Source organism: Felis catus, chromosome B4 (assembly GCF_018350175.1).
Source record: "Felis catus isolate Fca126 chromosome B4, F.catus_Fca126_mat1.0, whole genome shotgun sequence".
In the NCBI taxonomy this organism is placed as follows: Eukaryota; Metazoa; Chordata; class Mammalia; order Carnivora; family Felidae; genus Felis; species Felis catus.
In genome coordinates this window covers 25,469,041-25,495,454 of record NC_058374.1, presented here as the reverse complement: position 1 = coordinate 25,495,454, position 26,414 = coordinate 25,469,041, and the positions used below count along the sequence as shown (strand labels likewise).

The 26,414-nt window shown below is 36.8% G+C and overlaps 1 protein-coding gene across 15 annotated transcripts in view; it reads right to left on the bottom strand.

Moving 5' to 3' along the window:
• Nucleotides 1–208: 208 nt before the first annotated feature.
• The window catches only part of LOC101087752 (ankyrin repeat domain-containing protein 26), a 107,297-nt gene continuing 81,091 nt past the window's right edge, over nt 209–26,414 (bottom strand). For 10 of the 15 annotated variants that reach the window (XM_045061039.1, XM_045061041.1, XM_045061040.1 and 7 more), the window contains 12 exons: nt 26,123–26,306; nt 22,998–23,954; nt 20,870–21,022; nt 19,202–19,272; nt 18,777–18,870; nt 14,574–14,626; nt 14,131–14,224; nt 8,372–8,662; nt 7,628–7,845; nt 6,171–6,399; nt 2,301–2,346; nt 209–837 (listed from right to left, as the gene is read on the bottom strand). In XM_045061039.1, the coding sequence (XP_044916974.1) occupies nt 704–837; nt 2,301–2,346; nt 6,171–6,399; nt 7,628–7,845; nt 8,372–8,662; nt 14,131–14,224; nt 14,574–14,626; nt 18,777–18,870; nt 19,202–19,272; nt 20,870–21,022; nt 22,998–23,954; nt 26,123–26,306 (2,524 nt within the window). In that variant the 3' untranslated portion in view covers nt 209–703. Of the gene's footprint in view, nt 838–2,300; nt 2,347–6,170; nt 6,400–7,627; nt 7,846–8,371; nt 8,663–14,130; nt 14,225–14,573; nt 14,627–18,776; nt 18,871–19,201; nt 19,273–20,869; nt 21,023–22,997; nt 23,955–25,761; nt 25,897–26,122; nt 26,307–26,414 lie in introns of all 15 variants that reach the window. The other 5 variants (XM_045061053.1, XM_045061042.1, XM_045061047.1 and 2 more) reach the window with 5 other exon arrangements.

The following is a 26,414-nucleotide window of genomic DNA, read 5'->3' as shown; positions in this document are numbered from 1 at the left end:
TAATGTTCTGATTGTGAAGGTTGTATGGTAGTTATGTGGAATGTACTGACTTGTAGGATTTAAATGCTACAGGAATCAGGCATCACATTAGCAATTTACTTGCAAATGACTCTGGGGGGGGCGGGGAAGTTCTTTTTTTTTTCTCTAGTTTTTCTTTTCTCTAACTTTGTTTCCAAAAAGCAAATCAAAAATAAATAAAGAGAAAAGGTGAAAAGCCTTAGACAAATTTTATTTCTCCATGTGGAAAGAGCTATGAATCAGTGTTTACAATTATACATAGGTTTTATGGCATTATAAAAAATTGTAATACATACAAACATTGGCAATAGCCATAGCAGGAATACATCAAAATAATGTCTAAATCTTTAGGTCCACATATAGTAACAAAAATTGGAAAATACAAAAGCCATCCATTAACACTACTGAAGTATTAATGGCAACTTGGTTGTTTGGGTGCTGTTCAAACAGCTGGTAGTGGAGCGGTCTGAAGTATGTAAAACCCTCTAGTGCTGGTTTCCACGTACAAAATGTGCTTAAAAGTTAATGAGATGCCAAGAAGCATAGTTTAAAATATTATACAGATTTTCATCACACACATATGATACAAAAACATTTTCCTTTAATCAAGATTTTGCCATATAGTGTGTTCAATTGGGAAACAATGAAAATGTTTTGTAAGCATCCAGTAAATTTTTTCTATTTTTCAAATCATATAATTTTTGTTCAAAATCTTTACATATTCTTGTGACGCTTTCCATACCAGGTCTTGATTTAGAATTGAATCATCAGTAGATACTAAAGGAGTTCTACAGGATCCTGATTCAAATTCAGTAGCAGCTGAAAAGGAAAAGAAAGAATTATATTCCTTATACAAAATACTTTTAACTACAAGTTAGAAAGAAAGGAAAGCAGAGGGGAGGGGAGGGGAGGGGAGGGGAGGGGAGGGGAGGGGAAGGGAGGGGAAGGGAAGGGAGGGGAGGGGAAGGGCAAGGGGAAGGGCAAGGGGAAGGGCAAGGGGAAGGAAAGGAAAGCTGGGCCTTCATGAATAAGTGTTAAGAAAAATGAAAAATACCTACATACAACTGCAATATGAAACCCAAGATTACTATTAAATATATTTTGCTCAGGGTTGCACACTGAATTAATTGCTATTGTGGATAAATATCAGAGTTTCTGGTTTTTTCATTACAAGGTGAAATTACAAGATGAGGACACAGTCCACCCTGAACAATCATCAACTATAAACTGAAAAATCAAACAGGCATTTCCAAACAGAGCCAAGTATACAGGTATAAGTGACAGGTATAAAACATAGCACTACTGGTATACAGAAGAGATATCCCAGTTTTGTGTCAATATTGTCTGCTCTTTGGTGAAGGTGATATGTAAGCTGATACCTGAAGGACAAGGAAAAAGTATGCTAGGTAGAGGGAAGAAGCACATACAAAGAGCTAGAAGTGAGGAAGAACACTTGTGCAATTATGAGTAGTTTAGTTTGACAAGGTGCTAGAGCAAAGCAGCAGAGTAGGGCAAATAGTGAGAGACAAGGCTGAATAATCTGGCAAGAAGCAAACTGATTTGGGTGTTTTCATTCCATGCTAAGGAACTTGAAGTTTGACTCAAGGGCAAAAGCAATGATGACAAAGTCAATGAGCGAAGATTTAAACCCATTACCTGTCAAGTGAGAGCTATATGACCTATAATTACTTAACCAAGCATTACTAAAACGACTTTGGCTTTTTGCGTCTTCTATTACTAGCAGAAACAACAATTTGATAAAGCACACATTTTCTGAGACTTGTGCAGGTTGACAGTTTCATAGGGATGGCACCAGTGAAGGAAGATTATCACCAGAAATAATAACAGACATATAGACTTAGGAGATTGAAAAACTTTAACGTTCATTTATTTTTGAGAGAGAGACAAAACACAAGCGGGCAGGGACACAGAGAGAGGGAGACACAGAATCTGAAGCAGGCTCCAGGCTCCGAGGTTTCGGCACAGAGCCCACTGTGGGGCCTGAACCCACCTGAGCTGAAATCAGTCGGCCAACCAACTGAGCCACCTGGGTGCACTAGACTTTTGGGAGATTTTAAAAGAGCTATGAAACATGATGACTAAATGAGGAAGAAGTATGTTCTTCATTATGCTCATACTTTTACATTTTTTATTAGATATGTACAAAAAATGTGAATGTAGTATCTATCATCCAAACAATGGAAAGGGAGGGATGCCATTTACTATTTAGAGTTTATTTCAGAAATCAATGATATCTAAATTCATACATATTGGCAACATACCTTCTTCCAGTGCTCTGGTTATACTTTTTTCCAACTCCCACTGCATCTGAAATAAGTCAAATATTATTTAGAATGTGTAAGGTAAACAAAAGACATTGTAGGAATTATATATAGCTTATAACATGTGGTCTTGAAATAATACTTGTAGAGACTAAACCAAAGTTAGGGATTGCTTAAATAGAAGGACAATCACATAAATAAAATAAATTCCTATTTTAGTTTTAGATAATTGAGAACAGATACATACATATATATATATATATATATATATATATATATATACACACACACACACGTATATATGTGTGTATATATATGTGTATATTATATATATATATACACACATATATATATATATACAATGCTACTTAAGTGAATCTGATAAAAAGCACAATTAACATTGGTCTATTGAATGTGTATCATCTCTGAAAGGTGATGTTTGATCCTACTGGTACAAAAAAGTTTAAACAAGAATCATATTGTATACTGAATTATTACTTGGAAATTATTAGAAAAACTGCCATTTATGAAAGTTTAAGCAGTTTTTTACCTTAATGTATTGTTCCTTAAAATGGGCTTTCCATTTTTTTACTTTTAGAAAAACAAAATTTGAAGGAATGCTTTTTGCTATTAATTTTTCAGGACTGACTCTTAAATACATATAAAATGAAGAAAGTGGGACTGTCATACTGTCATGTGGAAATTCTACTGGCAAAAAATTGAGTTAAAATATTTTGCTATCAGTATTATGACTAAAACACTTATTTCTTTTCATATGCACACAAAGATTTCAGAAAATCTATTTGAAGAAAGGAAAAATATAGGGTTACAACAGTTTTCAAACTTAGCTTCTGATTTATAATTTTCTCAATTAGAGATAAGGAAAACAATATACAATTTTCAATTGTAACTTTAGCACCAAATTTTGAAACACTTGACTTATTAAAGTTATGGTTATCTACTTACTTATCAAATGTGTATGAATATTTCAAACTACAGGTGACCCTTGAATAACACAGGGGTTGGGGTGCAGTCAAAAACCTGCATATAATTTTTCATCCCCCCAAAACTTAATTACTAATAGCCTACTGTTGACCGGAAGCCTTACCGGTAACATAAACAGTCGATTAATACATGTTTTGTACAGTAGAATAAGCCAGGGCAAAAAAATGACATTGAGAAAAACAGAAGGAAGAGGAAATACACTTACAGTACTATACAGTATCCAAAAATAATCCATGTGTAAGTAAAGTAGACCAGCACAGTTTGAAACCATGTTGGTCAAGGGTCAACTGTATATTACAACTGTTCCTATCTAGAATGTTCTTATTTAGATCTTTCTTATAAAAGTAGCCTCTCCCTGAATGCCCCAAACGGGCTCCAAAATAGTGTACTGAACATAATCAACACTGTGGTGATAAGGATTCCAATGTCTTTACAAATTTAGGTGTGAGGACAAATATTTTGGCTGACATGTTTCCCAATATTTTCAGAGACTGTTTTCCCTAATACCTTTTTTTAATTGAAGTATAGCTGACATACAATGTTACACTAGTTTCAATATACAAATTCAGATTGGACAATTGTATACACTATGCTATGCTCACTACTGTACGTGTAGTTACCCTCTGTCACCATACAACATTAATACAATATTATTGATGATATTCCATATGTTGTATTCTTCATTCCTGTGACTTATTTATAACTGAATTTGTACCTCTTACTCCTCTTCACCTATTTTATTTCACCTAGCATAATACCCTCTAGGTCTATCAATGTTGTCACAAATGGCAAGATCTCATTCTTTTTGATAGCTGAGGTATATTTCATTGTATACATATTACACATCTTCTTTATCCATTCATCTATCAATGGACACTTACGTTGCTTCCATATTTTGGTTATTGTAAACAATGTTTCAATAAACATAGGGATGCACACAACTGTTCAAATTAGTGTTTTCATTTTCTTTGGGTAAATACGCAGTAGTGGAATTAATGAATATCTATTTTTAAGTTTTTGAGGAACCATAACACTTTTTTGACAATAGCATTATATTCAGGCCTTATAAAATGAATGGGACAACATTACTATACCAGACTTACAAAATTAATAACTCAATACCAGACGATGGGGGAAGGCTTTATTCAAACAATTTTATATCACCATTAATAAATACTATGTAAAATATAAACCACGTTTTTTATATGCCATGACTTAAGGAACTACCAAGGTAATGTTGCATCTTTCCCCCAAAAGCTCTTTTCCTAAATACTTACCTCTGTGACCTTTGTTTATTTCTAGGTAAAATCTGTGTTTCAATGGTGAAAATAGCTTTGAAGTCCATGAGTAAGAACACATGTGTGATTTTATTTATACCTTTCCACTTATCAAAAAAATAAGAGGGTGAGAAAAGTATACACAGAAAAACTATATATCAGCAAATTTTAATTCAAAGAAAAATTTTGAAGAATTTTTAATTAAAAGGATTTTCTCATTAACTGTTAGTATTCAAAAAAAAAAATTAAAAAAAGAAAAAAAGGGGCGCCTGGGTGGCTCAGTCGGTTAAGCGTCCGACTTCAGCCAGGTCACGATCTCGCGGTCCGTGAGTTCGAGCCCCGCATCGGGCTCTGGGCTGATGGCTCAGAGCCTGGAGCCTGTTTCCGATTCTGTGTCTCCCTCTCTCTCTGCCCCTCGCCCGTTCATGCTCTGTCCCTCTCTGTCCCAAAAATAAATAAACGTTGAAAAAAAAAAAATTTAACTGTTAGTATTCAAATAATGGCTTGATTCAAATATTTGCTTGATTTAGCTATTTAGAAAATGCTTTACAATTGCTCAGCAAGACAGTTTATAAAAATTGAAACAAGGTGCTATAAGTCAAAAAAAAAAAAAAAGGAAAAAGAAAAAAGAGTGTCATTAGTAAGAAAGCAATTAAGGATGTATTCTCGTGTAAGAAAATACCAAAATTGTAACTTAAAAGAGAAATTAACCTTTTTAGTGTTGCAAGTTGATTTAATTCATAAAAAGGACTTATCATGGATTCTTTTTTTTTTTTTTAAGTAGCCTCCATGCCCAGCGTAGAGCCCAATGCAGGACTTGAACTCATGACCCTGAGATCAAATCCTGAGCTGAGATCAAGAGTTGGACGCTGAACTGACTGGGCCACCCAGGCACCCCCATGGATTCTTTTAAATAGTAAACATTCATTATGTCGTTAAGTGTTTGGAGACCGATCATTCACTTATGTACAGGGGTGCAAAAACTGGATTATAGCAAAACTTTCAAATGTTTATGAACCACTGCCAACTGAAAGTAAGTCCAAGCATCTAAGTGTACCTGTGGTTAGCAGGCAATACCATTTACTTTCTAAAATCAAATTTAAATGAAAGCTTTTCAAGAAATTTAAAATGGGTCAGTTTAGTTATATTTATTGAATACAGTTAATACTAGGTGTCTCTCGTGGCGCACCTGGGTGGCTCAGTTGTTCTAAGCGCCCAAATCTTGATTTTGACTCAGGTCATGATCTCATGGTTTTTGACACTGAGCCCCACATTGGGCTCTGTGCTCAGCATGAAACCTGCTTGGGATTCTCTTTCTCCCTCTCCTTTTGCCCCTCCCCTGAATGCACTCACTCACTCTCTCAATAAAATAAAATAAAATAAAAATAAGTATCCCTTGAAAATGAGAGATCCGGGGACTAAAAAACAAAAAATTATAAAATTTACCTCAGTTCTTTCTTAGCACATATAATTATGATTTTTACTTCGTATGTATTAGTTACTTAAACAACTCAGAATTTCACCAAATTAAAAGCAACAATTATATCAGATATCTGAAACCCAAAGTAAAGCAGATAATATAACTAACCTTCCACAAGGAAGTCTCCCTGTAGTCATATGACGGCCGTGGGTTTGAGGTAGGAATCATTAAGTTTCCTCTTGGAGTAAGATTTCTATTAAGCACTAAATTATTTTCAAAATGTCCACAATAAGGTGGTTCCAGGCCTGACCTCAGAGTAAGAGTGCCGAGTAAAGTTTGGTGCTGCTGTCTCTCTACCAGAAGTTTTGTATTGATCTCTGATAGTCTCTCATTAGTCCTGTGAAGATTAGAAAACACAAATACATTTTCTCTTTCCCTAAATCATTCCTAAATGACTTACATCTTTTTAAGTTTCCATAATAGTAAATAGCATTTGCCATTGAACAGTGTTTTAACACTGAACATGTGACAGAGCACACCCACTATCTAAAACTATACTTTTAAAATTGTTCTCAAGAAATACTTATGTTTCCAGGGGGATCCCTAACAATTCAAATGAGGGAAGGGAGAGAAGTGGCTATCAGTGATGTACATGGCTTAACGAATAATACTTGCTGTCTTCTGGAATGGCTGTACTGACAAGATCCTTCAGGATGCCAGTATATATACATACTTATATTTAGTAAACCTGTTTACAGATATAAAAATAAACCATCCCTCAAAGACATTTTCAAGCATTTGCTTTCACCACTCTTGTACATTTCACTTATTATCTCAAAGAAACTGAGCATTTGACACCGAGGAATCACTGAGACCAACAATCTTTAGGGGAGATAGTAGATGGCAGAGGTGTGATCAGAAAGAACTAAAACAGCTACAGAGGCAATTAGCTTATAACAGTTACCAAGGCACTGGAGGCAGAATCTGCCCTTTCTGTCTTCAGTCTTCCACACACCTCCCTCCCACCATGGTGCTCTTTTTAGCCACTTTGGGAATTATACTCCCCTTCAGCCCTGTGTGAGTCTTTCTGTATTTCACCTGTATGCTTTTATGTTAAAGTAGAAAAAGCATAAAGGATAGTTTGTCTCAAGGCCCACTCTAGTAATAATACCAAAGATCACAATCAAGAGAAAAAATGTACCAAGCTGCCAGGATGAGTAGTAGTAGTACTTGACCTTTTAGGTTAAAGATGTAATCTTCCAAAAAGAAACTCATTGACATTTCTATTTAGGGTAATTCTGACAAGCAATTTTATAATAATATGCTTCTAAATGAGAAAGCTTCAAACAATTCACTTAAAGACTAGCAGATCCGATCACTGGAAAACATACGGGGGGGGGGGGGGGGGGAGAGGTCCGGTAAAACCAAAAAAAAGAGGAGGGATGCAAACCGTCCTGGACTAACATTTCAAAAGTAAGTTCACTTAGAAACATCATTTTCCAAAATTACACGATCTAGTTGGCTTTCACTTCCTACTCATCTCATGATCTTGGCTGCACAGAAATCATGCTTTAGAGGCAAATTAATGAGCTAAATTTCTTGTCTATGATTCTGTTTTGACTTACCTGTTCAGCTTATTTCTCAAGGACTTTCTAGCTTTTAATTCTTCTAGGTAGAGTTGCCTGTATGTTTCCAACTCAGTTTTAGTAGAATCTTCTTGAGAAGTCTTCATTGTAGAGACCTGAGATTCCAGATCTTTAATTCTAAGTTCCATTTGACTTCTCATTGAAGCATGAGCATTTTCTCTTAATTGGTCTAAGTTTTCTTGAGCTGCTGCTTGTGCCTAAAGCAAATTAACAGGATAGTTTTAAAATAGCTATAATCTGAATAATTATACCTGTTTCCTTTAGTTCTGAGTCAATTATTCAGAGAGCAATTTTAAATGAAAAAAAGCTCGTGTAAAATATTTATCATCAATGTCAACTGAATTAAATTATGATTTATAAAATTAAAGTTCAATCATTCTTGTATTAGTATTCATGCAATCTGATAATTCAAATAGAATCAATGACAAAATTTTAAAAGTCAAAAATAAACTTAAGAATAATCCAAGTACAGTATAATTTTTAAATCATAATTTTTTCTTTCCTCTTAATAGTGAGAATAGTTGTTTAAATCATAATTTTTTCTTATCCTCTCAATTTAGTGAGAATAATGATGAAAACTGAAATCTTTAAAGGGAGGAACAAATGCCTCTAGAAATCTACAAATTACCATAAAACAAGTAGAGGAAACCTATGTAATACATCTATCCAAAATGTAATTTGCAGTGCAATGAGTTAAAGCACATTACAGATCAATAAATTAACCTGTAAAAACAGATTGACTTCCTTTAATTTTTCTACTATCTCCAGTCGTGCTCTTTCTTCAATCTCCCGTTTATACTGTTCCACTTGACTGCGTTCTACCATATTCATTTCCATAAAACTTTTCAATTTTACGACTTCTTGTTGTAACTTCTTGCTATTGCTCTCTAGTTTTTCACATTTTTTTCCTAAAGCTTTCATTGACAATAACTCCTGTTGAAGAACTTGATTTCTTGCATCCAGGTGTAGACATTTTGAAGATGTAGTTTCCAGTTTTGTTGTAAGGTCATCAGCCTGCATGAATAAAATAATATAGTTTGGAAGTGGAGTGAAATGGGTCTAACTCAAAACTACTATCAAAAATTTTTTTTCAAATTTTAAGTAATCTCTACACCCAGTGTGAGGCTTGAACTCACAACCTCAGAATCAAGAGTAACTGAGCCAGCCAGGCACTCAAATTTTTAAATAAATTCATTTGCAATAAAATGTTCCCTGTCTTAGAATGTGGAACCTTAACAACTCAGAAAATCAAGAGCAAAGTTAAAGCCATCAGGTGTTACTGAAATAGATCTTTGCTATCATTGTGTTTACTATACAACATTTGCACTTGATTCTATACTTTTTCTATGATTCTTTCCTATCTTTCATAAAATAACTCCCCTCTTAGTAGAAAGTCTCTTAGCCCTTCCCCCATCTTAACACTCCATAATTTTTAAAGAAGTTTTAGCAGTATCATATTGACTTATGTATGCCCGAGTCAAAAAAATACCAAGACTCTGAAAATAAGACTCTAATTCATGAATCTATAAGTAATGATTCTAATGCCACAGCCTTTTTCTGAACTGCAAATGCTTTATGCTAATTTGAACTGCATTCCCAGAAGAAATGATTCTCCAGGTTAAGAAATCATATCTCCCAGTATAAAAATTTAATTGGATGATCCACATATTTTTTTGAGGCAAAAAAAAATTTAATTCAATACTGTTATCTTGTAATCTTTTGTTACTTTCTACAAAATAGAGGGGCGCCTGGGTGGCTCAGTCGGTTAAGCATCCGACTTCAGCCAGGTCACGATCTCGCGGTCCGTGAGTTCGAGCCCCGCGTCGGGCTCTGGGCTGATGGCTCAGAGCCTGGAGCCTGTTTCTGATTCTGTGTCTCCCTCTCTCTCTGCCCCTCCCCCGTTCATGCTGTCTCTCTCTGTCCCAAAAATAAATAAACGTTGAAAAAAAAAATTAAAAAAAAAATTAAAAAACAAAAAACAAAATAGAGATCATACTAAATAACAACAAAACTGGCTGGAGTTTCAGTGATGCTGAGTTGGGAAGGACTTCCTTCCATTATATATGATTGGTAAGACAAAGTGAGTGGATGTAGTGGTTTTATAAATTCGTTGATACTTCTCCTGTGAAAATTCCTCCCCTTAAATATATGCTGGCTTCAGTAACTGGTTTCTAGTGAACAGAATATGCAGAACTGCTGTGATTTTTAAGGCCAGGTTAGAAAATGTGATATAGCTTCCATCTGACTTTCTTTCTCTAGGGAAGCTCACCCTTAGAACCCAGCCACCACGTTGAGGAATCCCAGGCTACCTAGTGAGTCTTCATGTAGATAACCCAGCTGAGACTAGCCAACATCCTAGGCAAAGGCCAGCCTCAACAGCCAAACACATGCATGAACAAGCCTTTAGATGATTCTAGTCTCCAGTTTCCAGTTATCCCAGCTGATGCCAAATGAAGAAGAAATGAGTTGCCCTACTCTGCTTTGCCTAAACTAAAGATTAGTGAACAAGATAAATGCTGTTTTGAACTACTAGGCTTTGAGGTGGCTTATTATGCAGCAGTAAATTACTACCACAGATACTGATACTAAAAATGGTGTGCTGCTATTTAAAAAAACCTAAACCTAAACTTCCTTTGAACCAGGAGGTAGGTGGAACCTGAAAAGATGTAGAAAAGCGTAAGAATGAGACCCAAAAAGGGCCTCCACGAGACTCTTAGTGGAAACCTGATGGCCTGTGAAGAGGCTGACAGCAAGGGTTTCTAATCAAGTGAAGAAAAATGACACTGGAGGAAAGGGAAGTCATGCTACAAAATACCTGAAAATAAAATGGATAGGAAAGAGAAACTAAAGAAAGGCTATGCAATTGAAAGGAACCAGGATGGGGCGCCTGGGTGGCTCAGTCAGTTGGGCGGCCGACTTTGGCTCAGGTCATGATCTTACGGTCAGTGAGTTCAAGCCCCGCGTCGGGCTCTGTGCTGACGGCACGGAGCCTGGAGCCTGTTTCAGCTTCTGTGTCTCCCTCTCTCTGACCCTCCCCCGTTCATGCTCTGTCTCTCTCTGTCTCAAAAATAAATAAATGTTAAAAAATTTTTTTTAAAAAAAGAAAGGAACCAGGACTTACTGGGTTCAAGTATCTGTTTCTCATTTACAGCCTCTATACATGTTGAACTGTCAAATACTGCCAAAATGAAGAAATGGCTTTTGGGTTAAGAGAAAATCCAGGGTGCTACCAGGAAAACAGAAAGATTTAAGGTGTGCCTCAAATTTCTTTAAGGATCTTAAGAGTATAAGATTTTTTTTTTTTTTAAGTAGGTTCCACACCCGACATGGGGCTTAAACTCAGGTCCCAGAGATCAAGTGTCACATGCTCTACCAACTGAGCCAGCCAGGAGCCCCAAGAGTAGACGAATTTTAAAGGCATTGTCATATAAGAGCTTCACAGGAAACCTGAAGCGAAAAGCTTATCTCAAAAGGACTTGTGAGGTTGGCTTTGTTAAAACACGGCATGAAATCCAGTAATATTTACAGAAAACCAAAAAAGGTAAGAGAATTACAGTAGCAAGCATACTATTTGCTAGCTTGGACTAAAAGAGACCAAATCGTGCAAAATGAAAAGAGGCCTTTGGGTCTTAGAAGTCCCACAGGGAGGAAGCAGGATGAGAAAACAGCTGCAAATACAGGTCATTCCTTATGAAAAGGAAGGAACCAAGAGCTCAAAGAGTAAAGAAAGGGAAGACACATGGAGAAAGTATTCCGTGGTTAGGACTAAGTCCTAACTTAAGAACTGACAGCATGCATCAGGCTATATTTCAAAACTCTTATAGACTAGGGTGCTTCCCATCTTTTTCTGAACGGGAGAGTCTTCAGCAGTTGACTAGAATGTTGCATTTGTGAGTGGTAAATAACTGCCTCTTTAGTTCTCAAGTCCTCATATTGAGAGCACTTGCACTCAAGGGGCTATACTTTAGATACCATAACCCAGGCACCTTATCCCCACTGCACCTGATTAAGATGGTAACATCTTTTTTTTCTTTTTTTTTTAATTTTTTTTAACGTTTATTTATTTTTGAGGGGAGGGTAGGTGATGGGTATTGAAGGGGGCATCTTTTGGGATGAGCACTGGGTGTTTATGGAAACCAATTTGACAATAAATTTCATATATTTAAAAAAAAAATGGTTAGTATCCAAAATCTACAAAGAACTTACCAAACACAACACCCAAAAAAACAAGTAATCCAGTGAAATAATGGGCAAAAGACATGAGCAGACACTGCTCCAAAGAAGACATCCACATGGCCAACTGACACAGGCAAAAATGCTCCACATCACTCATCATGGGGGAAATCAAAACCACACTGAGATACCACCTTACACCTGTCAGAATGGCTAACATTAAGAACTCAGGCAACAACATATGTTGGCGAGGATGCAGAGAAGAGGATCTCTTTTGCTGGTGCAGTCACTCTGGAAAATGGTATGGAGTTTCCTCAAAAAACTAAAAACAGAACTACACTACGACCCAGCAATTGCACTACTAGGCATTTATCCAAGGGATACAGGTGTGCTGTTTCAAAGGGACACATGCACCCCCATCTTTATAGCAGCACTATCAACAATAGCCAAAGTATGCAAAGAGTCCAATTGTCCACCGATGGATGAATGGATAAAGAAGATGTGGTATATATATTCAATGGAGTATTACTTGGCAATCAAAAAGAATGAAATCCTGCCATTTGCAACTACGTGGATGGAACTGGAGGGTATTAATGCTAAGTGAAATAAGTAAGTCAGAGAAAGACAAATTCATATGATTTCACTCGTATGAGGACTTCAAGAGACAAAACAGATGAACATAAGGGAAGGGAAACAAAAATAATATAAAAACAGGGACGGGACAGAGGAGACTCATAAATATGGAGAACAAACTGAGGGTTGCTGGAGGGGTTGTGGGAGGGGGGATGGTCTTAATGAGTAAGGGGCATTAAGGAATCTACTCCTGAAATCATTGCTTCAGTATATGCTAATTTGGATGTAAATTTTTAAAAATGAAATATAAAGTTAATAAGAACACCCCCCCCCCAAAAAAAACCGTTATTAACCCAGGTAGTCTCTGGCTTGGGGATTCAGGAGATAAGGACCTTCTAGAGAAGTCAGAGCTATGAGTTGGCTGAAAGCTATCTAAATTTTTGTTTCACAGGGAAGACCTTAAAGTGGCAGCTAATTTCATGCCATAACCCTAATTCCTTTCTATAGGCATCTACAGAAAATCCCTCGTTATTCTTTAATAAAAGCTTAATCAGTTTCGGATATTCTTGCAAATTTTAGTTTTTGAGACCTTAAAGATTGCTTTAGGACGCAGTAGCAGGACAACGCCTCGCACTCTCATTCATAGAAGACTGATCAACATAGTGTCATGTTACTCGCATGAAAAGTACCCTAAAACAATGTGACTCATTTATAAGAGGTCTAGAAAAGAAAATAATTTTCAGTGTCTCTTCAGCCACAAAAAGGGCCAGTCAACAGAATGTTCTAGTTCCCCTGACGGGTATAGCTGTCTAATGAAACCTGCATGTATATTATATAGCTTTTGTGACTGAAAGAAATTAGTGGGTCAGTGTATCTACCTCATTGCTCCCACTTAGGATGTACAGTGTAAATCCTACAAAGGAGGGTGAGAGTGGGATGACATTAACTGTTCTGCTTGGAAAACAGTTGGGGTTTCACTACACATCAATAAATTAGAATCCTAAACTGCACATTAGTCTTTTCTGAGATTGAACTGTGAAATCTCTGAAAGGCTGATTAACTCAAGCGAATGGAGAAAAATGAGTTTCTGAACTTGCAATAGTAGGAGCACTATGTTACTAGTAGGTAAGGCCCTGACTGAGCAGCCATTTCTAGTTTTTCACTGGCATTTCTTTTCCTTTGCAAAATCCAACAAAGAGAAAAGTCCATTCCTTTGAGAAGGACGTTTGCATAACAACCTGCTAGTCATTCTTGATGAAGACAATAAATTGCAAATTTGTAATTACAAATTACAACAAATCATCATTAAAATACCTGTTCTCAAACTCTCACTGAAGGGTTGAGATTACAAGAGAAAGCCAGAACTCAAGATCAAATGATCACTCAAAGTTTGGGGAAGTTTGAAACACGCTGAAAAATATTAGCAGGGACTCACACATCTGTATGCCAACGTTCACAGCAGCATCATCCACAATAGCCAAAAGGTGGACTAAACCAAACGCTCACTGTGGTGTATATAAAATGTTGCTTTTCTTAGACTCTCACATCATTACTTTATGAATTCAATCCACTTCATCTATATAGAAGAATTACATCACCAGTAGCAAGTAGGAACAATATGAACCTAATATTTCGATCTGTGAGATTTTTCATATGATCCAAAACATTCTTATGTACTACCACTAGTGAAATAAGGATTCCTTTTCAGTAGGGCAGACATTAAGAGACTGACTTACCAAACTTGTCCTTAACAAGTTGCTCTGAAGATCTTGAATTTGGGCCGCTTGCCGTTTGATGGTTTCTTCTTGCGTGGTATTTGTAACCTCTAGCCTAAAATGCAGATCTTAAGATAATTATTCTCACACATAAATTTAAAAAAAAAACCCGTATAATTTCTGAACAAATGAGGGCATTACATAAATCCTTAAAATTTTATCAAGAGGAGGATTTGGCAATTGTGCCATTTTTCTCGTTGTGTTTTGTGGGTAAGGTGCAACATTGAGAGATAATATGCCACAATCTGCATTTCAAAATAGCTCAAAGCTGGAATTTGTATCCAGCTTAACAATGATATACTGGCATAACTAATACATTTCTCATACTACACTGCTTATCTGCTTTATAAATAATCAAGCTATTTTCTGTGAGGTTTAAATTATACTTTTGCATATGATCTTACGTCTTCTCAGCATATCTTACGGCCTCTGCATGTCGATCCTGTGCTTCTTGCAACTAGAATAAAGAAAAAAAATAATTTTAACTACTGACAATCTAGTAGAACACCAATACCTGTTTCTGTAACTAAATGTTTTTTTTTTTTTTTTTTTTACTTAAGAGACAGAGACACAGAGAGAGAGAGAGAGAGAGATAGAGACAGCACAGCACGCACAAGTGGGGAAGAGAGGCAGAGGGAGAGACAGAGAAAATCGTAAGCAGGCTGCAAGCTCAGGGAGAAGCCTGATGAGGGGCTCGGTCTCATGACGGGTCTCATGATGTGAGGTTTGGGATCATGACCTGAGTGGAAATTAAGAGTCAGGACGCTCAACCAACTAAGCCGCCCAAGTGCCCCTGTAACTAAAATCTTATTGGACCCAGCCACACTCTCCTCTATATGCTGACTGATGGCTACTTTTAGGTCATAACAGCAGAGCTGAGCTGCTACAACAGAGACTATGGCCTAAAATCCAAAAATGTTTCAATACTCTTACAGAAGAGTTTACCAACCATACTCTACTACAAAAACATAATGTTTTTAATGTTTTTAAATTATACATGATCAGATAAACATACAAATGTATGTACCAGTCAAATAGAGGGAATATAGGAAATTACCTTATGGTAAATATTTCTGTTTTCATACTCCAAGCACCGCATCAACTATGATTTCAAATATTCACATAGGTGAATGGCATTGCCATTCTCATGATTATAAAACTGAACATGCTGTTTTCAGTGACAAGATATTTCATGGAACAGTTTGAGAAGCAGTAAGTTAGTAGGAGCCAGTATGCCTGGATCTAAATTCCCAATTCTGCTGGTGATGAGCTATATGACCTTGAGCAAACTACCTAAAACTTCTGTGTCTCAGTCTTTGCATCTGTAAAATGAAGGTAATAACAGCACCTACTGGGGCACCTGGGTGGCTCAGTCGGTTCAGCGTCTGGCTCTTGATTTCGGCTCAGGACATGATCTCAGGGTCATGTGATTGAGCCCCACATCAGGCTCTGCGTGGACAGCGAGGAGCCCGCTTGGGATATTTTCTCTCTCTCTCTCTCTCTCTCTCTCTCTCTCTCTCTCTCTCCCTCCCTCCCTCCCTCCCTCCCTCCCTCTCCCCCTCTCTCTCTCCCTACCTGACCTTCCCCACAATCTCTCTCTCTCTCTCTCAAAACAAAGAACCTTAAAAAAGTGATCTCCAAATAAATAATAATAGTATCTACCTGGGATGTTGGGAAGATTAAATTAGGAAATAATACATGAACAACTTAGAAGGGTACACGGCACATAGTCAGCTCTAAGTGTCTGCATTTAGCATGATTACTGTTGCTGTATTTTGCGTTCCAATACAACGTGATAGTTTAGGCAGGTGGCATGCCAGTAGAAGTGGTCCCCTATACAAATTATACTGATGTTATTCTTCACTCCACCGCAAGTGGCAGCAAATGGGGAGCATGAGGCCCAGAATCTCTCCTCAGTACTTCACACAACTTTCGCCAATGCCACTAGCCAACAGTACTTTTTTTCCACTTATAATACTTTTAACTAACTTCCTTTCTATACTACTCAGTGGACAATGCTCACAGACTACAGTCCAAACAGCACCTCCTAGATTGAGTAATGAATCCTTTACATGACCATCAGAGGCAAGCCACTGACATGGAAATAATGGAGTCTTGCTAAACCAAAGTTCCTCAATCATTTCATGTCCGGACTGTTTACGTTAGACTGCTTTAGTAGGTACTCTGATGAAGAGATTAAGGCTTTGTGGTAAAAGCATATCAGAAAAGCTGTCCCCAGAGCTTTGCAGTTGGTAAAGTGCTATAAATCCGTAAATCCCAGTTCTGGCTGCATAAGGAAGAAAGATTTCAATTTCTCCTCTTCTATTAACCATTTGCTTAAGTTTTGAAGCTTTGTCCATCTATCACCCTGCTTCTCCCCTTGCAGTGGACTCGAACATTTTTTAATGTATCGTCTCATCCACAGATGCAACTTTTCTTCACTTCTTTCCTTCTTTTACACTAAAACCTACCTTTCATTCCTATCATTCCACTAAGAAAGTTTGAGGGTCATCAAGGACCTTTTTTTTTTTTAATTTTTTTAAAGTCTTTATCCTGTTTCACTTCTCAGCAGCAGCTGATAACAATGACCATACTCTCCCTCTGCTCTTCTAACCCCACCTTATTTCTAAAGGACGGCAACCCCTGACATTGAGTCCTTGCCCCTTGCTATCTGTCTTTTCAAACGCTCTTAAGGCTTCAAAACCAGATTCTCTAATTCACATTTTGAGCTTTGACCCCTTTACCTAGGCCATCTGTACTTTGCACTCTTCCGTCTAGGTCCTGATAGACAACGTCCTCAACCACAGACTCAAAAATCATTACTTGACACGGATTACCTTTGTAGACAGCTAATTGCGTACATTTTATTTGGATTCTTTTCCGTGTTACTTTGAGTGTGTTTTTCTTATTGACTCTTAGGGGGCACTCTTACCCTTAGGATGCTGACCAGCATAGTTTGTCTCGCTTTTCTTTTATAACACGACATTTATCACAAGGGCTGGATGATCACTGGTTTGCCTTTGTTTCCTTTCGAGTAATTTCTTAGTCCATAGAGATCTCACCTTATGAAACTCTTCTGAAGTTCCTTTCAGACGCATACTTGACTATATTGTCAGGAAGGTTAAGTCGGCTAGAGCTTAACCTTCTTCCGAATCCAGATTCTTCACCTCAAAATTGTGTGCATCAAATATCTAAACCCAGGTAGCCTCTGATTTGGGGATTCAAGAGATAAGCGCCTTCTAGAGAAGTCAGAGCTATGAGTTGGCTGAAAGCTATCTAAATTTTTGTTTCACAGGGAAGACCTTACAGTGGCAGCTAATTTCATGCCATAACCCTAATTCCTTTCTATAGGCATCTACAGAAAATCCCTCGTTATTCTTTAATAAAAGCTTAATCAGTTTCGGATATTCTTGCAAATTTTAGTTTTTGAGACCTTAAAGATTGCTTTAGGACACAGTAGCAGGACAACGCCTCGCACTCTCATTCATAGAAGACTGATCAACATAGTGTCATGTTACTCGCATGAAAAGTACCCTAAAACAATGTGACTCATTTATAAGAGGTCTAGAAAAGAAAATAATTTTCAGTGTCTCTTCAGCCACAAAAAGGGCCAGTCAACAGAATGTTCTAGTTCCCCTGACGGGTATAGCTGTCTAATGAAACCTGCATGTATATTATATAGCTTTTGTGACTGAAAGAAACTAGTGGATCAGTGTATCTACCTCATTGCTCCCACTTAGGATGTACAGTGTAAATCCTACAAAGGAGGGTGAGAGTGGGATGACATTAACTGTTCTGCTTGGAAAACAGTTGGGGTTTCACTACACATCAATAAATTAGAATCCTGAACTGCACATTAGTCTTTTCTGAGATTGAACTGTGAAATCTCTGAAAGGCTGATTAACTCAAGTGAATGGAGAAAAATGAGTTTCTGAACTTGCAATAGTAGGAGCACTATGTTACTAGGTAAGGCCCTGACTGAGCAGCCATTTCTAGTTTTTCACTGGCATTTCTTTTCCTTTGCAAAATCCAACAAAGAGAAAAGTCCATTCCTTTGAGAAGGACGTTTGCATAACAACCTGCTAGTCATTCTTGATGAAGACAATAAATTGCAAATTTGTAATTACAAATTACAACAAATCATCATCAAAATAACCTGTTCTCAAACTCTCACTGAAGGGTTGAGATTACAAGAGAAAGCCAGAACTCAAGATCAAATGATCACTCAAAGTTTGGGGAAGTTTGAAACACGCTGAAAAATATTAGCAGGGACTCACACATCTGTATGCCAACGTTCACAGCAGCATCATCCACAATAGCCAAAAGGTGGACTAAACCAAACGCTCACTGTGGTGTATATAAAATGTTGCTTTTCTTAGACTCTCACAATGTTTTTATTAAAATCTCACTACAAACATCATTACTTTATGAATTCAATCCACTTCATCTATATAGAAGAATTACATCACCAGTAGCAAGTAGGAACAATATGAACCTAATATTTCGATCTGTGAGATTTTTCATATGATCCAAAACATTCTTATGTACTACCACTAGTGGAATAAGGATTCCTTTTCAGTAGGGCAGACATTAAGAGACTGACTTACCAAACTTGTCCTTAACAAGTTGCTCTGAAGATCTTGAATTTGGGCCGCTTGCTGTTTGATGGTTTCTTCTTGCGTGGTATTTGTAACCTCTAGCCTAAAATGCAGATCTTAAGATAATTATTCTCACACATAAATTTAAAAAAAAAACCCGTATAATTTCTGAACAAATGAGGGCATTACATAAATCCTTAAAATTTTATCAAGAGGAGGATTTGGCAATTGTGCCATTTTTCTCGTTGTGTTTTGTGGGTAAGGTGCAACATTGAGAGATAATATGCCACAATCTGCATTTCAAAATAGCTCAAAGCTGGAATTTGTATCCAGCTTAACAATGATATACTGGCATAACTAATACATTTCTCATACTACACTGCTTATCTGCTTTATAAATAATCAAGCTATTTTCTGTGAGGTTTAAATTATACTTTTGCATATGATCTTTCGTCTTCTCAGCATATCTTACGGCCTCTGCATGTCGATCCTGTGCTTCTTGCAACTAGAATAAAGAAAAAGTAATAACTTTTACTGGCAATCTAGTAGAACACCATCACCTGTTCTTGTAACTACATTTTTTTTTTTACTTGAGAGAGAGAGAGAGAGAGAGAGAGACAGACCGCGTGCACAAGTGGGGAAGAGAGGCAGAGGGAGAGACAGAGAAAATCGTAAGCAGGCTGCAAGCTCAGGGAGAAGCCTGATGAGGGGCTCGGTCTCATGACGGGTCTCATGATGTGGGGTTTGGGATCATGACCTGAGTGGAAATTAAGAGTCAGGACGCTCAACCAACTAAGCCGCCCAAGTGCCCCTGTAACTAAAATCTTATTGGACCCAGCCACACTCTCCTCTATATGCTGACTGATGGCTACTTTTAGGTCATAACAGCAGAGCTGAGCTGCTACAACAGACTATGGCCTACGAAGCCGAAAATGTTTAAATACTCTTACAGAATAGCTTACCAACCTTACTCTACTACAAAAACATAACATTTTTAATGTTTTTAAATTATATATGATCAGATAAACATACAAATTTATCTACTGGTCAAACGGAAGAAATATAGGGAATTACCTTATGGTAAATATTTCTGTTTTCATACTCCAAGCACTGCATCAACTATGATTTCAAATATTCACATAGGTGAATGACATTGCTATTCTAGTGATTATATAACTTAACATGTTGTTTTCAATGGCAACAAGATATTTCATGGAATAGTTTGAGAAGCAGTATCTTAGTAGGAGCCAAAATGCCTGGGTCTGAATTCCCAATTCTGCTGGTTATTACCTATACGACCTTGAGCAAATTACTTAAAACTTCTGTGTCTCAGTTTCTGCATCTATAAAATGAAGATAATAGCATCTACTGGGGCGCCTGGGTGGCTCAGTCAGTTCAGCATCTGATTCGACTCAGGTCATGATCTCGCAGTTTGTGAGTTTGAGCCCCGCATCGGGTTCTGTGCTCACAGCTCAGAGCCTGGATCCTGCTTCAGATTTTGTGTCTCCTCCTCTCTCTGCCCTCCCCATGCCCATGCTGTCTCTGTTTCTCAATAATGAATAAACGTTAAAAATAATAAGAATAATAGCATCTACTGGGGCATCTGGGTGGCTAAGTCAGTTAAGCATCCAATTCCTGCTTCCAGCTCAGGTCATGATCTCATGGTTCATGAAACTGAGCCCTACGTTGGCTCTGCACTGACAGCATGGACCCTGCTTGGGATTCTCTCTCTCCTCTCTCTGCCCCTCCCCTGTTAACATGCATGCACACATTCTCTCTTGCTCTTTCTCTCTCAAAATAAATAAACTTTAAAAAAAAAATTTAAATTAAACAAAGAAAAAAAAGTGTCTCAATTCCTGTGAGGAAGGATACAAAAGCCTCAACTTTCCTAAGAGTAAATATTATAAGAAAAAATATATAACACAAATAGTAGAATAAAAGAGTTTAAGAAATAAATGCATTGTAAAGATACTAAAATCATAATGAATTAATTATAATGAAAATACAAAAGGAAGTGGTCTATGGAAATCAGTATCCTAAAACACTTTATATTATTTAACCAGCTATAAGTTAGCTGTTGACAGATTACATTTAATACATGCCTGACTTCTGACTTGACCTAATTTCTTCTTTAGATCCCGTGTCTCATCTTCTAAACTAAGACGATAACGTGATGTAACCTCCAGGGAAGCCTCTGACATAGACTGTTTCTTCAGAGTATCAGCCAGTTCTTGTTGAAGTTGTCTCATAACTACCTAATAAGACATTTCTGTTACTGATTTTATAAATCATCTTATTATTAAATTATGTTAATAATATACAACTCTAACATACGTACTTTGAGAAATATCAACACATACATCAATTAACCATCTTTTCCTAACACGTACACATTCCTACTTACTGAATTCAGTTAAAGAACAAAAGGTGTTCTATCTCTCTGCCTAGTCAGGATGATGTCACTTAGATAATGAATCCAGCCTATCTGTTCTCCACTGGTGAATTTGCAAAGCTTCATAACCTACAGAAGTCTCAAAAAGAAATGGGGACATAGTGGGCACAGCAGTCGTAAATTCTACATTATGAAAGGTTTTCCCTCTTTTTTTATTACAGGCTTAAGTTACCGTCAGAGTTCCTCACATATCCAATCCTCTGCTCTTATCCTTCTAATAGAGTCCTATCTCAGAACCAAAGTAAAGTCATTCCAATGGCCCCTGCTTCCACCCTCCTCCCTGACCTCAGCTCCTACAGCTCTCTCCCCTACTCACTCCATTTCTGCTAAACAAGAATCCTGCAACCCCTCCTTGGTCTGAAAATGGAGATCCAATGCCAAATTAATAAATCACAGAGAGATACAATTCTCTTTGTACTGGACAAACTTATGCCCACATGACAGTAACTGAGCTTCGAAATGAGCAAATTATTTGTAAAAATATTTAAAATAAGTTATAAATGGCAGTGGGAAGATTACTCAAAGATAGCTTTGCTAAAACTCACCACAGTTGTCCCAAATTATGATTTAGTGAAAAGTAGATGCCTTTAAAGAATTAAGAGGTTGTAGGAACACATGATTTGAGACTGAAAATTAAAATTTATGTGAATAAAAATAAAATCATACCAACTTAAAATGTATAAAAAGCTACCAAAGGAAAAGTACTACCAGATAGAGCACCTACACTTCATTTCATCTGGGAAATCTGAAGTTACTGTCCGGTTAACTCAATTGATTGAATCTCAATTTCAAAATACTCATTTTAGGGGCGCCTGGGTGGCGCAGTCGGTTAAGCGTCCGACTTCAGCCAGGTCACGATCTCGCGGTCCGTGAGTTCGAGCCCCGCGTCAGGCTCTGGGCTGATGGCTCAGAGCCTGGAGCCTGTTTCTGATTCTGTGTCTCCCTCTCTCTCTGCCCCTCCCCCGTTCATGCTCTGTCTCTCCCTGTCTCAAAAATAAATAAACATTGGGGCGCCTGGGTGGCACAGTCGGTTAAGCGTCCAACTTCAGCCAGGTCACGATCTCACGGTCCGTGAGTTCAAGCCCCGCGTCAGGCTCTGAGCTGATGGCTCAGAGCCTGGAGCCTGTTTCTGATTCTGTGTGTCTCCCTCTCTCTCTGCCCCTCCCCCGTTCATGCTCTGTCTCTCTCTGTCCCAAAAATAAATAAACGTTGAAAAAAAAAATTAAAAAAAAAAAAAAGCAAAATACTCATTTTACATTTGAGCATTTTCATTTACCAGCTCACCACAGTAATAAAATGTGGTGGCAAAGATTAAAACTTTTATGGGAGGGTTTGTCAGTTAAGCGACCAACTCTTGAATTCGGCTCAGGTCATGAATCCCACAGTTCATGAGTTCTAGAACCCTGTGTCGGGCTCCACCCTGGCAGTGCAGAGCCTGCTTGGCATTTTCTCTTTCTCTGCCCCTCCCCAACTCATGTTCTCTCTCTCTCTCAAACTAAACTTAAAAAAATTATTATTGTAGCAGAAGACTATTATCTATTAACAATTTATAATTTAACATCTTAAAGTTTCATAGATGACACCATAACTTTACTCAAATTAAAGCACCTCTCAGGTCTAATTTTTATTTGTTGCATACAAGTTATGCTTTTATGTTGATTTATAGTCTTTTTTTTTTTTTTTAATATTCAACTAGATTCAAAATTCAGCCATAATCAAGTATTACCAGAATTTTCTTTCTGGAAATCTGAAAAATTCTTATCTTTCTGGATACTTACTTCTATTTTTGCTTTCTCATTTTCATAAAGATACATTCTTTCTTTTAAATGTTTACATTCATCGATTAACTCTTTATTTCTTTCTCCCAGCATAAGACCTTGTTCTTCACTTTTAGCTTCAAGTTTTTTTATGATATTCTGAAACTGGTCTTGGATATTAATTACTAGCTTTTCTTTACTGTCCGCTTTGTTGTGAGCATCATCTAGTTGCTGTCTAAGCAACATATTTTCACTTTGTAGTTGAGATAACCTTTCCTCTAAGGATTCCTGCTTTGCAATGTATTTATTCACTTTACTTTGTTCGTTCTGATACATGTGTTCAATTTCCGTCTTCTGGCATTGTGTTTGGCTTAGGTCCCTTTGTACACATTCTAAAACTAAAGTCTTTTCTCTGAGAGCATCTTTTGTGTGATGGAGCTCAATTTCCAGGGCATTGAGTTTACTTTCAACTTGAGAAAGTTGCTGAGAAAGAACTTCATTGTTATCTTGTAGATTAGACACATTAAAATTCATTTTGTCCTGTAAATGAAACCATTCATCTCTTGCTCTCTGGAAAGCAAGTTCTAGGTCTCTTCTTGATGTCTGACTCTGATCATGATCGTGTACAGCAGTAGCCAGTCTAGCACGGTATGATTCAACTTCTGCTTCCAGGCTCTCTTTATTTTGTTTTTCATTCTCTAGTTTAGAGTTTAGCATTGCAATCTCAGCAGTCAGAACATTAAGCTGTCCACTATATTGGAATATTGTTTTTGATAATGTTTCCTCATTCTGTTTTATGGTCTTTTGAAGATTGTCATTCTCTTCTTTTACAATTTCAATGTCTTCACAATATTTCGTTTCCTTTCCCTGGTTCTGATTTTTTATGGTGTCTATTTCCAGTCTTAGCATGGCAATTTCATCCTGCAACATGTGGTTTTTATGCAACAGATCTTGTTGTTTCTCATGACTATCAGAAAGCTAGGTAAAACAAAGGAAATTTTCAGATAGCACTCAATAAAATGACATTATATCATGATTTTCTTTCCAATTACAGTATAATCTGTTTATACAATGAAAAGGTTGCAAGGGGTGCAAGGGGTGCCAGGGTGGCTCAGTTGGTTAAGCCTCTGACTCTCGATTTTGGCTCAGGGAATGATCTCAGATTCTGTGGGTTTAAGCCCCGCATCAGGCTCTGTGCTGACAGTACGGAACCTGCTCGGGATTCTCTCTCTCCCTGCCCCTTCCTGGCTTGTGCTCGCTCTCTCAAAAATAAATGAATACACATGGAGGGAGGGAGGGAGGGAGGGAGGGAGGGAGGGAGGGAGGGAGGGAGGAAGGAAGGAAGGAAGGAAGATTATAGTAAGTGAATATCCAACTGGAAAAAAATAAAGTTGGCTCCAAATCTCAAATTTTATACAAGCATAAGTTCCCAAAAGTTCAGAACTTTAACTGAAGATAATGAAGGCATGAAAGTAAAAAAGAATTCATGAGAAAAGTTTTCAGAATGTCAGAATTGGAAAAGCCTTTCTGATTTACAACAAACCAGAAGGCCTGAAATAAAAGATTAATAAATCTGACTACACTTAAAAATTGAGTTTACAGTAGATATTGAACATAGCTACCCCACAGTAAAATCGTTAGCTCTGCATCTACTTGGACAGATTAAATTTCCTAAAATTCTTTTTTCCTGAGAATATTTCATAGATATCTACTTTGCTAATATTTCTATAGTCAGTTATAAGAATATATCTACTGATAACTGACAAATCTAGGCACTGTACTATAATATAAACACTTCTCCATACATCAATGAACTCATTTGGTTATCACAATTCTAGAATGCAGAGATTAAAACTGTGAGCTGCAGGACTCTCCCCAGGTCTTCTCACTCCACAACTAGTGCTCCTGCACCAACCACTGTTACTTCTCTAGTGTAAATACACAAGTACGAAAGAAGTCTTGGATTTCAAAATACTGATAGGAAATAAGGTGAAATTTATAGATCTCTTAGAAAATCATGAGATTATTTACTGCTGCAATAACTTGTATTTCCTCTTCATGTTGAAAATAGTAATAAAAAATAATAATAATAATAAAATAGTAATAAATATAAAAGAGGGGAAATACACTCCACTATTTTATTAGAAATAAAATACCTATCAATAAATTATCATTAAGTATATAGCATAGCATACCATTGTTTCAAAAGTTCCTTGTAATGAAATAGGATGCTACTTGAAGCAAAGTGTTACTTTTCTCAAAAGTAGGAGACTTGATACCGAAAATATGATCTGTGAACTGGCTACACTCATCCTCCTGTCCATTAGCAGAAGTGTTAAACTAACCTATTAATATATCAAGGCAGTCAAGTAACTGTTCAAAACCAAAACACATGTTGCTAGTAGCAACAGTTTTGAGATTAGGGAAAGCTCATCGATTCCTACAGAAAGTAATAAAAGCCTCTTATTTGGATGAGGACATTATGAATGTCACTATTTGCTGGAGACAAATGCACTTAATCAAGAATATTATTTTATCGAATGAAGCAAAAATGCCACCGCCCCCCCATACCCCTCCCCAAAAATATATGTGCTTTTAAAATCCTGTATAGTTTCCATGATGTACAGTGTTCGGTTTTTAAAATATATATATATATATATATATATATATATATATATATATACATACATACACACATACATGGAGAAAAAGTAGTAATAATTAAAAAAATAAAATATATACAAATAAATACACACATGTACTTCAAAATAGCTAAAGAAGAAACCTTAGAATTAGTTTTCTTATGAGCCGTTTTTATCTCCTTTTGTTTGCAAAGGTGATTGTTTAGAATTCCATCCTGGAATTCTCTGGCATTCTGTGGAGAAAGTTGCCACTGAGTGTCACTGCGCTTTTCTACAATCTGTAGATACATTTCATTATGATTCTGGTCTCATACCGTTAAAAAAAAGGTCAAAAGCTGAAGAGGAGAACTTTAAAAAAATGTTCAAAGGACTATGATCCCATGGTTTAATTTATTTTAAACCTAAATAATATATATTGAATCAAAGGGATACCATAAAATATATGTATAATACACTATATAATATTGATGGAAATACACAATTTTTTATCAAAAAGTAATTTACCTGATTCAAATGATTTTTCGCGGCCTTCAATTCCATGTTTAGTGTTCTAAGAGCGAGTTCAAATTGTTGTTTTGTTTCAACTTCTTTATTATATTGGTCTTCTTTTCTTCTTAACCTCTCCCTAATTTTTTCATATAACATATCAGCATTTCTTCTTTTTTCTTCTTCTTGTTTTAAAGTAAATCTGCAATTAAATATGCTTATTTTAAAATTTGTTTTGTTAGAAATAAAAAGTTCCTCCTATGATCTGGTTCCACATGTTGGCTTACTGTCCAAATGAAATTTCTATGTT